Source organism: Hyaena hyaena, unplaced genomic scaffold (assembly GCF_003009895.1).
Source record: "Hyaena hyaena isolate Hyena2069 unplaced genomic scaffold, ASM300989v1 scaffold_10, whole genome shotgun sequence".
NCBI lineage: Eukaryota > Metazoa > Chordata > Mammalia > Carnivora > Hyaenidae > Hyaena > Hyaena hyaena.
This window is the reverse complement of record NW_024080642.1, coordinates 4,964,330-4,979,268: the sequence shown is the minus strand read 5'-3', so window position 1 is coordinate 4,979,268 and position 14,939 is coordinate 4,964,330. Positions and strand designations below refer to the sequence as shown.

Sequence of the window (14,939 nt, the reverse complement as noted above, 5' to 3'; positions counted from 1 at the left end):
TTTTTTTTTTTTTTTTAAACCAGAGCCAAGGCAAGACCAACATGGATGCACTGCCCTGACTAATTCTGGTAACTGGCTTGCTTAAACAATCACATTTAATTCATTCTCTAGATGTAAATTCTACACCTCCACCGCTACGTTTTTATCTCTATCTCTCTGGAGTAATCAGACTATATGGTTTCTGAGTAGCATTATCGTCGTTTCTTTCACCTCCTCTCCAACCATATTCCCCTCTTTCTCTCTCTGAATTAAGCTTCTTAGTCTTTCTGCCTGCTCATTTCATTTCCAATTTCACTTCCTCCCGGCCTTGTCATTTCTCTCTTTGTATATGCTCTTCCATCAGCACGGCATACACCCTGCTCTTTATTTGTAGCTGGGAATCCTGGTTCTATGATTTAGACTGTCCTTTGTCTATTGGGTTTTTTCTTTTTTATGTATTTTTATTTTTATTATTTGTCTTCCCTCCTTTTTTTTTTTTGTATGTGTCCCTTCCTTTTTTTCTTTTTCTTTTTCCTTTCAGTTTGCGTGTTTGTTGGGTTTGTCTGTGCGTTTGTGTGCCTTTGTTCCCTGTGTGTTTGTCTGTCTGTTTTCTTCTCCAGGGCTACCTCAAGAAACAAGCCAAAGTACACATGGCAGAGGGTCCCAAATACCACTACAAGTAGGAAAGTAAAATAACTAAGGTCTCAACAAGAGAGACCAAGAGACACCATTCAAAGAACACTTTCTGAATGGACAGGCCCTGGACAAAGAGAATTCTTTGGTACAGCACCACTCACAGGTGCAGAGTGCATAACAAGCTTTTAAAACTAACAAGAGATAGAAAGCTAACCAAAATGACGAAACGGAAGAGCTCGCCTCCAAAGAAATTCCAGGAAGCACTGACAGCTAAAGAACTGATGAAAACAGATATAAGCAAAATAACTGAACAAGAATTTAGAACAATAGTCATAAAATTAATTGCTGGGCTTGAAAAATGCATGGAAGACATCAGAGAAACTATTGCTACAAAGATTATGGAGCTTAAAAATAGTTGTGATGAATGAAAAAATGCTACAAATGAGATGCAAAATAAAATGGAGGCATCCAATGCAAGGATTGAAGAGGCAGAAAGGAGAATAAGTGATTTAGAAGATACAGTTATAGAAAAAGAGGAAGCTGAGAAAAAGAGAGATAACCTGATCCAGGAACACAAAAGGAGAGTTCGAGAGCTCAGCGATACAATCAAAGGGAATAATATCCGTATCATAGGAATTCCAGAAGAGGAAGAGAGAGGGAAAGGCGCTGAAGGAGCACTTGAACAAATTATAGCAAGAACTTCCACCATCTGGGGAAGGAAACAGACATTGAAATCCAAGAGGCACCGAGAATCCCCTCAGACGCAACTTGAATCGATCTTCTGCATGACATATCATAGTGAAACTGGCAAAATATAAGGACAAAGAGAGAATTCTGAAAGCAGCTAGGGAGAAAAGGGCCCTAACATACAAAGGGAAACCTATCAGAGTGGTGACAGACCTATCGACTGAAACTTGGCAGGCCAGAAAGGAATGGAGATCTTCAATGTGATGAACAGAAAAAATATGCAGCCAAGAATCCTCTATTCAGCAAGCCTGTCATTCAGAATAGAAGGAGAGATAAAAGTCTTTCCAAATAAACAAAAATTGAAAGAATTTGTCACCACTAAACCAGCCCGACAAGAAATCCTGAGGGGGACTCTCTGAGGGAAATGTTGCAAGAAACGCAATATACCAGAGACACCACCACAAGTATAAATCCCACAAAGGACACGATGACTCTAAACCCATATTTTTCAATAATAACACTGCATGTAAATGGACTAAATGCCCCAATCAAAAGACACAGGGTGGCAGAATGGTTAAAAAAACAAACTCCATCTATTTGCTGTCTACAAAAAATTCATTTTAGACAGGAGGACACCCTCAGATTGAAAGTAAGGGGATGGAGAAATATCTATCATGCTACTGGAAGTCTAAAGAAAGCTGGAGTAGCTATACTTATATCACACAAACTGGACTTTAAAGATAGTAACAAGGGATGAAGAAGGGCATTATATAATAATTACAGGGTCTATATCAGGAAGAGCTAATAATTATAAATGTCTATGCACCAAATATGGAAGCACCTACATATATAAAACAATCACAAACAGAAACAATCTTAAAGACAAGAATGTGCTAATAGCAGGGGACTTTAATACTCCACTTACAGATATGGATAGATCAGGGGCGCCTGGGTGGCTTAGTCGGTTAAGCGTCCGACTTTCGCTCAGGTCATGATCTTGCGGTTCATGGGTTCGAGCCCCGCATCGGGCTCTGTGCTGACTGCCAGCTCAGAGCCTGGAGCCTGTTTCAGAGTCTGTCGCTCCCTCTCTCTCTGACCCTCCCCTGCTCATGCTGTCTCTCTCTCTAGAAATAAATAAAACATTAAAAAAAAAAAAAGAAATGGATAGATCAACTCGACAGAAAATCATTAAAGAAGCAATGGACTTGAATGACACACTGGACCAGGTGGATCTGCCAGATATATCTAGAACTCTACATCCTGAGGCCATGGAATTCAGTTTCTTCTCAAGTGCCCATGGCACATTCTCCAATATAGATCACATACTGGGACATAAAGCAGCCCTAAATAAGTAGAAAAGAATTGAGATCATACCATGCACACGTGCAGATCACAATGCTTTGAAACTTGAAACCAATCACAGGAAGAAGTCTGGAAAACCTCCAAAAACATGGAGGTTAAAGAACACTCTACTAAAGAATGAATGGGCCAATCAGCCAATTAGCGAAGAAATTTAAACATATATGGAATTAAATGACAATAAAAATACAACAATCCAAATTCTATGGGATGCGGCAAAGGCAGTCCTAAGAGGAAAGTACATTGCACTTCAGGTCTATTTCACGAAATTAGAAAAAGCGCAAGTAGAAAATCTAACAGTGCACCTAAAGGAACCAGAGGGAGAGTAACAAGAGCACTCCAAACCTAGTAGGAGAAAAGAAATAATAAAAATCAGGGCAGAAATAAACAATATAGAATAATTTTAAAAAACTAGTGGAACAGATCAATGAAACCAAGAATTTTTTGAAAAAATAAACAAAATTGTCAAACCTCTAGCTTTTCAAAAAGAAAAGAGAGAGCACTCAAATAGACAAAATCATGAATGAAAATGGACTTACTACAACCAACCCCTCAGAAATACAAGCAATTATCAGGGAATACTATGAAAAATGATATGCCAACAAATTGGACAACTTAGAAGAAATGGACAAATTCCTAAACACACACTCACTACCAAAATTCACACAGGAAGAGATAGAAAATCTGAGCAGACCCATAACTAGTGAAGAAATTGAATCAGTTATCAAAAATCTCCTAACAAATAAGAGCCCAGGGCTAGGTGGCTTCCCTGGGGAATTCTACCAGACATTTAAAAGAGCAAACCCATTCTTCTCAAGCTGTTCCAAAGAATAGAAATAGAAGGAAAACTTCCAGACTCATTTTATGAAGCCAGCATCACTTTGATTCCCAACCCAGACAGAGACCCAGCAAAAAAAGAAAACTACAGGCCAATATCCTTGATGAATACAGATGCAAAAATCCTCAAAAAGATACTTGCCAAATCGAATTCCACAGCACATAAAAAGAATTATCCACCATGATGAACGGGGATTCATTCCTGGGCTACAGGGCTGGTTCAATGTTCGCAAATCAATCAATGTGATACATCACATCAACAAAAGAAAAGATAAAAATCATATGATCCTGTTGATAGATGCAGAAAAAGCATTTGACAAAATACAGCATCCCTTCTTAATAAAGACCCTTGAGAAAGTCGGGATAGAAGGAACTTAGTTAAACATCATAAAAGCCATCAGCTAAAATCATCCTCAATGGGGAAAAACTGAGTGCTTTCCTCCTGAAATCAGTAAGACGACAGCGATGCCCACTCTCACCACTGTTGTTTAACAAAGTGCTGGAAGTCCTAACATCAGTAATCAGACAACAAAAGGAAATAAAAAGCACCAGAATTGACAAAGAAGAAGTCAATCTTTCACTTTTCACAGACGACATGATACTCTATATAGAAAACCCAACAGACTCCACCAGAAGCCTACTAGAACTGATCCATGAATTCAGCAAAGTTGCAGGATACAAAATCAACATACCGAAATTGGCTGCATTTTTATACACCAACAATGAAGCAACAGAAAGAGAAATCAAGAAACTGATCCCATTCACAACTGCACAAAAAACCATAAAATACCTAGGAATAAACCTAACCAAAGATATGAGAGATCTCTTTGATGAAAACTATGGAAAACTTATGAAGGAAATTGAAGAAGACACAAAGAAATGCAAAAATATTCCAAGCTCATGGATTGGAAAAATAAATGTAGTTAAAATGTCATTACTACCCAAAGCAATCTACACCTTCAATGCAATCCCAATCAAAATTGCACCAGCATTCTTCTCAAAACTAGAACAAACTATCCTAAAGTTTGTATGGAACCACAAAAGACCCCGAATAGCCAAAGGAATATTGAAGAAGAAAACCCAAACGGGAGGCATCACCATCCCAGACTTTAGCCTCTACTACAAAGCTGTCATCATCAAGACAGTATAGTATTGGCACAAAAACATTCACATAGACCAATGGAATAGAATAGGGAGAACTCGAATAGAATAGAATAGAATAGAATAGAATAGAATAGAATAGAATAACTCTATTCTAATAGAATTGGACCCACAAAGGTACAGCCAACTAATCTTTGACAAAGCAGGAAAGAGTATCCAATGGAAAAAAAGACAGCCTCTTTAACAGATGGTGCTGGGAGAACTGGACAACAACATGCAGAAGAATGAAACTAGATCATTTTCTCACACCATACACAAAGATAAACTCAAAATGGATAAAGGACCTGAATGTGAGACAGGAAATCATCAAAACCCTAGAGGAGAAAGCAGGAAACAACTTCCTTGACCTTCACCGCAGCAATTTCTTACTTGACACACCCCCAAAGGCATGGGACCTCATCATCAAGATTAAAAGCTTCTGCATGGCAAAGGAAACAATCCATAAAACTAATAGGCAACCGACGGAATGGGAAAAGAGAGTTGCAAATGACACATCAGATAAAGGGCTAGTATCCAAAATCTATTAGGAACTCACCAAACTCCACACCCAAAAAACAAATAATCCAGTAAAGAAATGGGCAGAAGATATGAACAGACACTTCTCCAAAGAGGACATCCAGATGGCCAACAGACACATGAAAGAATGCTCAGTGTCACTTATCATCAGGAAATACAAATCAAAACTACAATGAGATACCACCTCATGCCGGTCAGAGTGGCTAAAATGAGCAAATCAGAGGACTCTAGATGCTGGCGAGGATGTGGAGAAACAGGCACCCTCCTACACTGTTGGTGGGAATGTAAACTGGTGCAGCCCCTCTGGAAAACAATGTGGAGGTTCCTCAAAAAATTAACAATAGAACTCCCCTATGACCCAGAAATAGCACTGCTAGGAATTTACCCAAGGGATATAGGAGTGCTGATGCACAGGGGCACATGTGCCTCAATGTTCATAGCAGCACTCTCAACAATAGCCAAATCATGGAAAGATCCTAAGTGTCCATCAACGGACGAATGGATCAAGAAGATGTGGTTTATCTATACGATGGAATACTACATGGCAATGAGAAAGAATGAAATCTGGCCATGTGTAGCAACATGGATGCACTTGAGGGTGTTATGCTGAGCAAAATAAGTCAGGCAGAGAAGGACAGATACCATATGTTTGCACGTATAGGAGGATTAGGAGGAACTTAACAAAGGACCATGGGGGAGAAGAAGGGGAAAAATAGAGCGCGAGAGGGAAGGAAGCAAACCATGAGAGACTCTTGAATGCCGAGAACAAACCGAGGGCTGATGGGGGTGGGGGAGAGAGGAAAGGGGGTGATGGGCATGGAGGAGGGCACTTGTGGGGATAAGCACTGGGTGTTATATGGAAACCTACCTGACGGTAAACTATTAAAAAAAATAAAGTTCATAAAAAGAACTAGCAAAAAAACAAAACAAAATAAAAAATAGAACTACCCTATGACCCAGCAATTGCACTACTACATATCTATCTAAGGGATATAGGTGTGGTGTTTTGAAGGGGCACATGCACCCCAATGTTTATAGTAGCACTATCAACAATAGCTAAAGTATGGAAAGAGTCCAAATGTCCATAGACGGATGAATGGATAAAGAAGATGTGGTATATATATGCAATGGAGTATTATTCAGTAATCAAAAAGAATGAAATCTCATCTTTTGCAACTACGTGGATAGAACTAGAGGGTATTATGCTAAGTGAAACTAGTCAGAGAAAGACAAACATCATGAGACTTCTCTCATATGAGGAATTTAAGATACAAAACAGATGAACATAAGGGAATAATATAAAAATAATATAAAAACAGGGAGGGAGACAACACGTAAGAGACTCTTAAATATAGAGAACAGAGGATTGCTGGAGGGGTTGTGGGAGGGGGGATAGGCTAAATGGGTAAGGGACATTAAGGAATCTATTCCTGAAAATATTGTTTCACTATATGCTAACTTGGATGTAAATTAAAAAATAAATTATTAAAAAATATATATATATAGGGACACCTGGGTGGCTCAGTTAGTTAGGCAACTGACTTCAGCTCAGGTCATGTTCCTGCAGTCTGTGAGTTCGAGCCCCACGTCGGGCTCTGTGCTGATAGCTCAGAGCTTAGAGCCTGCTTTGGATTCTGTGTCTCCCTCTCTCTCTGCCCCTCCCGTGCTCGCTCTCTCTTTCTCTCAAAATTAAACATTTAAAAATTTTTTAAAAATAAATAAATAATAAATAAATAAATATAAATTTTAGTATAAGTATTCATGCGAGAAGACATTCAGGAGGAGAATCAGAAGTGTCTTATTTGTTTTTGTTTGTTGTTGTTGTTGTTGTTTGTTTTTAGATCTGGAAGAGACCTAGATGTTATCTAGACCAGGGGTCAGCAAATCAAGTGTAGGGCCTAAATCTGGTCTGCTGCCTCGCACTGTTCCACTCAAAAGGTAAGATGGGCAGTTACATTTTAAAAAAGCTTTTAAAAATCAAAATAAGAATAATGTGTTGTTGCATGGTAGGAAATCTATGAAATTCACATTTATTATTCATAAAAAAAGTTTTCTTGGAACACAGCCATGCTTATTCATTTATCCATTGTGTAGAGCTACTTTTGTACTACAACAGCAAAATCGAGTAGTTGTGACTCAATTCCACACACTTGTGACTTTTTCCAGGCAAAAAGCTTTTAATTTTTATGTCATCAAATTTATAATTTCACAATTTTGAGTCATGGTGAAAAAGGTTTTTCTCTGGTAATAAAGGAATTTAACCCCTGGTTTCTTCTAGCTTTTGTATGACTTCATTTTTCACATACATGTACTTAGTAGGATATATTCTATGGACAAAAAAGCTGCAAATAAATCTAAAACCTCATTTGGTAGGGGCACCTGGGTGGCTCAGTCGGTTAAGTGCCCAACTTCAGCTCAGGTCATGATCTCATGGCAGGAGCCTGCTTCAGATTCTGTGTCTCCCTCTCTCTCTGCCTTTACCCCACTCTCACTCTGTCTCTCTCTCTCAAAAATAAACATTAAAAAAAATTTAACATCATTTAGTAGCTCTATTACTAGTAGGATTGTTAGTATTATTATTTTGGAGCTATCTTACATAAATTGTAGGATAAGACAACTAATTTTGTCAATGTTGTTAGGAGCCAAGATTTTTAGTAAGGAAAAAAGATAGTTACAAATATAAACTCAAAGATAGGTAAAGAACCTGCATCATTATATCTGATATGAAATTATCAATATTTACTCATTATTTTAAAAAATTATACCTGTTAGTCCTAAAAGAGCCTAAAGCAATGATAATACAATATTTATGAGAATTCCTAGCTCTCAGATAAGTGATTTCCATTAAAAGTAACTAAGAATTCTTTTTAAAAAAATGCATGAAGCTTTCAAAGACTAAAAGAGTAATGTTGGATGAACACAGGAGCCAAAGTTGGGTCAAACTGAGGATCAAAAAGAAAAAGTAACCTTTGGGGCTCCTGAGTGGCCCAGTCAGTTAAGCATCTGACTTTGGCTCAGGTCCGTGAGTTCAAGGTCCACATGGTGGTCTCTGTGCTGACAGCTCAGAGCCTGGAGCCAGCTTCAACTTCTATCTCTCCTTCTCTCTCTGCCCCTCCCCCTCTTGCAGTCTGTCTCTCTCTGTCTCTGTCTCAAAAATAAATAAGCATTTAAAAAAAGAAAAAAAGAAAAACTAACTATAATAGATTAAAATACATTGAATATACATTAAAATCAATGTGTCCATTATGATACTTAAAAGGAACTCTTACCCCAAAAGGGAAAAAAACCTTTCATTTCTTGCCCCTCCAAGTGACTATTGATAGATAAATAGGTAGACACATAGTTATCTAGAGATATAATATACAATACTTTGAATCCGTAATTTAAAGGAAAGAATGAAACATTAGTTTTGTCTTACTAATAGGAAGCATATTTCAATGTAACCAAATACACAGCAATCAAATGTGACTTATTTTAGGAATTCCAATGGCTCAAAATTAGGACATCTAATAATAGAATCATCATTAACCGGTCTAGGGTGAAAATCAAATGATCATCTTCACAGGTGTTGGGAAAGTGTTTGACAAAATTAACAATCATTCTTGAGCTTTAAAAATCACTCTATAAAGGAATTAGAAAGAGAAGAACAATCAAAACCCAAACCAAGCAAAAGGAAGGAAACAATAAAGATTAGAGCAGAAATAAATAACATAGAAGCTTTAAAAAAAAAAAAAAAAAAAAAACAGCTTTCCTTTTCTCTGCCATAATGGTGTGTGCAGTTGAGTGTTCCTTGCCATGTCTTCTTACAAGACTTTCAGGATCAAGCAATTCTTGGCCAAGAAACAAAAGTAGAACCAACCCATTCTTCAGTGGAATCAAATGAAAACTAGTAATAAAATCATGTACAACTTCAAGAGGAAGCATTGGAGAAGAACCAAGTTAGGGACTATAACGGATCACACATGAGATGGCACACACATTTATGCTGCATGCAGGCCATGTGCTTGTATTCCCAGGACTCGGACAACATTACTGCTACCTATACAATAGACATGTTTTATCAGGGAAATGATTTTTCTCTCTTACTATGCTTCTACATCAGTGGGTTGGTTCTTAATAAATATATGAGACATTTTGCTTGAAAAAATAAATGAATTTTTAAAATTTAAAAACAATAGAACAGGTGAAACGAGGAGCTGTTTCTTTGAATAGGTCAATAAAATTGGGGGTGGGGGGAGGAGTTAAGATGGCAGAGAGATATGGAAATCCTGAACTTGTCTTGTGCCGGAAATGCAGTTAGATCAACACCAAACCATTTTGAACACCTAGGATATTGACCAGGGGATTAACTCAACAATCTGCATAACTTGAGCCATAGAACTTGGCAGGTACAAGGTACAGAGAGGTAAATTGTGGGAGAGAAAAGCTTTTGAGTGTAGGGAGCTGTTTTTTTGCAGAGAGAGGGCAGATAGAGAAAGAGAATTGGAGGGAGTGCAGCACATCAGAGTCATTCAGGAAAAGCACTCCCCTCAAAAGTAGCTGGAGAGAAAGAGTGAAAACATTCACAGGGGACTGAACAAGAAATCTTTCCCCAAAACCATTGATGGGGAGAAAAGAGAAGGTTTGTACCAAAGTCATAAACAAGACAAGGATGCCCATATCATCACTGTTATTTAACATTGTATTGGAAGTAACAGCCAATATAACAAGGTAAAAGGAAGATATTACAAGTATAAAAATTGGAAAAGAAGGAAAACTCCTATTATTTGCAGATAATATGATTGCCTCGCTAGAAAACCCAAATAATCAACTAAAATTTTTCTATAAACAGTTATACCCAGTAAGGTAGGAGAATGCAAAAATATACAAAATTAATAGATATAGATAGAAACTACATATAGATAGACACTGTAATAAAACAAGAAATTCCCATTTACAATGGGAATAAAAAATAATTAAATAACTAGTAATAAATTTAACAAGAGATGTAAGCTTAAATGAAAAAAAAAAACAAAACTTTAAGACAACAATGATGAATACAAAATAAGATGAGCAAATGAAAAGATAGGTGTTCTCAGAAACATACGTCATTATTAAAGATGTTGATTTTCCCTAAGTTAATTTAAACATTTCAATAAACATTCCCATAAGGTTTGTTTTGTTGTTCTTTTTTTTTTTTTTCAAGTAGGTGAATCAATCCTAAAGTTCACATTAAAAAGTAAAAACACTAGAATAAAAGACTAGTAAATAATAAGGACCAACACAGTCAGATTTATTAAAATACAGATCTTCTTTGACTTATAGGGTTTTGCCTACCATCATAAATTGAAAATATCCTAAGCTAAAAATGCATTTAATACACCTAACTTACCCACCATCACAGCTTAGCCTAAGCCCACTTTAAATGTGCTCAGAACACTTACATTAGTCTACAGTTGGACAAAATCATCTAACACAAAACCTATTTTATTTTTTTAGAAATTTTTAATAGCTTATTTATTTTTGAGACAGAGAGACAGGGCATGAGTGGGGGAGGGGCAGAGAGAGAGGGAGACACAGAACCTGAAACAGGCTCCAGGCTCTTAGCTGTCACCACAAAACCTGATGCGGGGCTCAAACCCACAAACCGCGACATCATGACCTGAGCCAAAGTCGGACGCTTAACCGACTGAGCCACCCAGGTGCCCCATAAAACCCATTATATAAAGTGTTGAATATCTTGGGGCACCTGAGTGACTCAGTCAGTTGGGTGTCCAACTCTTGGTTTCAGTTCAGGTCATGATCTTGTGGTTTGTGAGTTCAAGCCCTGCACCATCAGTGCAGAGCCTGCTTAGGATTCTTTCTCTCTCCCTCCCTCTTTCTGCTCCTCCCCTGCTCATGCTGTCTCTCTCTCCCAAAATAAATAAACTTTAAAAAAAGTATTGAATATCTCATGCAATTGATTGAATACTGTGCTGAAAGTAACAGAATGGTTGTATGGGTACAAAATGGTTGTAAGTGTATGTAAGTAATGCATATCATGTACTGTATGTAAGTGTATGATATGTGTGTGTAATGTATGTTAAGTGTATGATTATATATGTATGTAATTTTATGTAAGTGCATGATATCATGAAAGTATCATGGTTACATGGGTTTGGGAGTTGTGGCTCACTGCTATTTACCAACATCATGAGAAAGCATCATACTGCATATTGCTAGCTACAAGTATGGTTTCTACTGAATACACACTACTTTTGCACCATTGTAAAGTCAAAAAATCCCAAGCGTAAGTTGGGGGCTGTCTGTATACTTAAAAGTCTCAGTGATTTGAGCAGTGTGCTATGGTGCATGAACAAGGGGATAGTCAGAGGAATAGGATAGAAAGATCCAGAAATACACTCCAAAATATACAGGGTTTTAGTAAATAAAGTTTCATCTCAAAACAGTGGGGTAAAATATATTATTTGACAATAGTTGTTGGTATCACTACGTAACCATTTGGAAAAGGAAAAAGTTAGATTCATATCTTACATCTTATATTAGGATAAATTCCATATGGATCAATACCTAAAATGGAAATTAAAATATTAAAACTCCAGAAGATAACATGGGAGGATTCTTTTAATATCTTGAAATGTAACAATGACTCTAAGCCATAAAATGGAAGTAAATAAATTCAACCACATAGAAATAAAATCTTCTATGTAAAAAAAAAAAAAAAAAAAGAAATAAAATCTTCTGCATGACAAAAGATAAATGAAAAACAGAGGAAAATACTTGTAACTCAGTCAGATGCTCTTATATAAAAAGAAGAAAATTTAGAATCCAAGTTTGCATTTGCTTCTGTATGTATAAAGAAAAAGGAAAAAATCCACTAAAAATGAAGAACACTGGTTATTTATGGCAGAGGTGGAGTATTGGGTAGAAGGAGAATAAGAATGGGTGATAAACTTTTCACTGTATAACTCTTAACACATTTTGACTTTGAACCTTAAATATGCTGCCTAACTGAAAAAAAATTTATTAAGAAGTCCCTGCTCTCACATAGCTTACTTTCCAGTGCAGGCAGACAGATGATAAACAAATAAATATATACTATGGATCATAGTAAGATAACTAAATCCACAAATGCAAGGAATTTATTTCATATGCTTCATTAATTTTCATAGTGCCTCATAAATTCTAGCAGCTCAATAAATACTTTTTGAATATTTAAGTCCTATTTGTATGATTATATTATTATTCTACTTCCTTTCAATGAAAGGACCTAGATCCTCAACTGAAAATGTAACAAATTACAGGGTGCTTGGGTGGCTCAGTTGGGTAAGTGACCAACATTGGCTCAGATCATGATCTCGTAGTTTGTGAGTTTGAACCCCACATTGGGCTTTCAGGTGTCAGCGCAGAGCCGGCTTTGGATCCTCTGTCCCCTTCTCTCTCTCTGCCTCTCTTTGCTCAAGCTTGCTCTGTCTCTCTCTCAAAAAAAAAAAAAAAATTGTACCTGTTGCCGACAGTGTTGGGAACGTGTATCTTCAGGTCTTCTGTGACATCCCTCATCACCCTCTGATAACCAGACATTCCTGAGTCTTTGATATAAGAAGGATTATTTCTCATTAAATATTCCCCCAAATGATTAATTGGATCAAACGTGGTTGTAATATCAGCTTCTGCCCAAAGCTTCTTCTTTTCCACTTGCATTAACATTTTTTCCACTCCAGGCACTAAGGTGGGTAGAAGTTTATCAAGCAAATATGCACGAGTGTTACCTGTCATTTTTTCAGTATTAAACCACTCTTTGGCCAAATCATCCCTACGGAGTTTTTTTTCAGCTTTTTTTTCTAGTTCTTTCTTCAAATTATCCTTATTTATTATTTTCTGCTGCATTGCCTGGGCTCTTGCCTCCACTCTTTCATAAAAGTTTTTCTTCCATGGCTGTTCTGGCTTTGAATTCAGTACAGCTGGATCTAAATTGAAAATCACTTTCGCAGGTTTTCTAACCACAAAATTCTTTGAGACATTAGTGTCAGTGTCCATTATTAAATCAGGTGAAGCTTTTTTTTGCCCTTCCAAGTTTATTTCTGAGGAGGAAAAGAAGGGAAATGTAAGATATACTAGAAGTAGATTTTAATCTATGTTAGTTTAGAATATTATTTGAAAAAAGCTTTTTTGCATCTATTTATATGGCATATTCAAACACAACTGAAAGTAACAGAAAATCAGGTAATGTGACTTTAACCATAAGGACATTAATTATTGACTTAATCAGATGTCATTCAGCGGCTCACTGTTTTTCATTAAGTACACAGCCTGTTTCTATTGTTCTTTATTAATTTTTGTGCTTCTACCTGAGGCTCACAAGACAGCTATTGTATCTCCCAGCATCCTTTTAAAGGATAAGAGATTTGAGAACAAAGGGGACTTTTTTCTCTTATGGTTCTGTTTGAATATATAAGAAGAGAATACCCTAGACTTGCTACTCTAAGATTTTCCTTTATATTTCATTGGACTTATTAAGTTGCATGTCTACCCCTAGACCAATACCTGGTAAAGGGAAAAGGAATTACTATGAATAGGTTTGAGTAATCATAATCTATTCCTTCATATTAGGGGTTAGATCAAGTTCTCTGGGGGTGCCTGGGTGGCTCAGTCGGTTTAGAGTCTGACTCTTGGTTTCAGCTCAGGTCATGATCTCACCGTGTATGTGAATTCAAGCTCTGCACTGTGGACAGCCTGCTTGGGATTCTCTCTGTCTCTCTCTCTCTCTGTCTCTCTCTCTCTTTCAAAATAAATAAATAAACTTTAAAAAAAAGAGCAAGTTTTCTGATATCAAATGATTTCCATCTGCTACAGAACTGAGGTTTAGTTGTCAGGCAAAAAGGTGAGTAAATAAATGTCTGCTGAGTAGACAATGAAAGGGTCTACTCTCTCTTGAAGAAAGGCTCATATTTCCAGCCTCTTTCAGATTTTCATTTAAAAAGTACAATATGGAGTGGGGCATCTGGGTGGCCTGGTTGGCTAAGCATCCAACTTCAGCTCAGGTCACATCTCATGGTTCATGAGTTTGAGCTCTGCATCAGGCTCTACACTGATAGCAGAGAGCCTGCTTTGAATTCTCTATCTCCCTCTCTCTCTCTGCAGCTCCCTCCTTCCGTCTCTCTCTCTCAAAAATAAATAAACGTTAAAAAAAATTCTTTAAAATGCAGTATGGAGACCAAGATAGTAGAGTAAGAACAGGTACTTACATTCCCTACCTACCAAAATATCTAGAAATGACTAAAAAGTGTGTGTGTGTGTGTGTGTGTGTAATATAAACATGAGAAAACTGGCAATCATGGCAATCATGAAGGAGGTCTTCAGTAGTCAGAAATTTTGAAGTTTTCTGAAACATGTACGGAACGTGGAATCAGAATGAGAAAACTATAGGACTAAAGAAACACAAGAGAAGATCACTGTGAAATTTGGGAGCAACTTTGAGGCACCCCAAGTTTAGGGAATCACTGAGCATTTGTGTACCTTCATCCCCATTTGAGCTAACCATCAGAGGCATCAGAGGTGTTCACCCCTGCATTGGGACAAGGGGGTTTGGGCTACAGAGTCAGGATAATGCCTCCACACAGAGAGAAAATGAATTGCTGACAGACTTCACTACTTAAAAATAAACAATAGTATTAGCACTGGGTGTTGTATGTAAGCCAACTCGACAATAAATTATATTTAAAAAATAAAAATAAAATTAAAATAAACAATAAAAGTTTATTTAAGAAAGAAACTAGGGGCAGCTG

At 37.1% G+C, this 14,939-nt stretch overlaps 1 protein-coding gene and 1 pseudogene across 1 annotated transcript in view; one reads left to right on the top strand and one right to left on the bottom strand.

Annotated features, from left to right (window-relative positions):
- Nucleotides 1–14,939, bottom strand: part of EFCAB5 (EF-hand calcium binding domain 5) — a 138,601-nt gene that overhangs the window by 98,549 nt on the left and 25,113 nt on the right. The window contains exon 4 of the mRNA XM_039252575.1: nt 12,659–13,235. Coding sequence (XP_039108506.1) covers nt 12,659–13,235 — 577 coding nt within the window. The remainder of the gene's footprint in view (nt 1–12,658; nt 13,236–14,939) is intronic.
- On the top strand, nt 8,971–9,141 carry LOC120245116 (annotated as a pseudogene).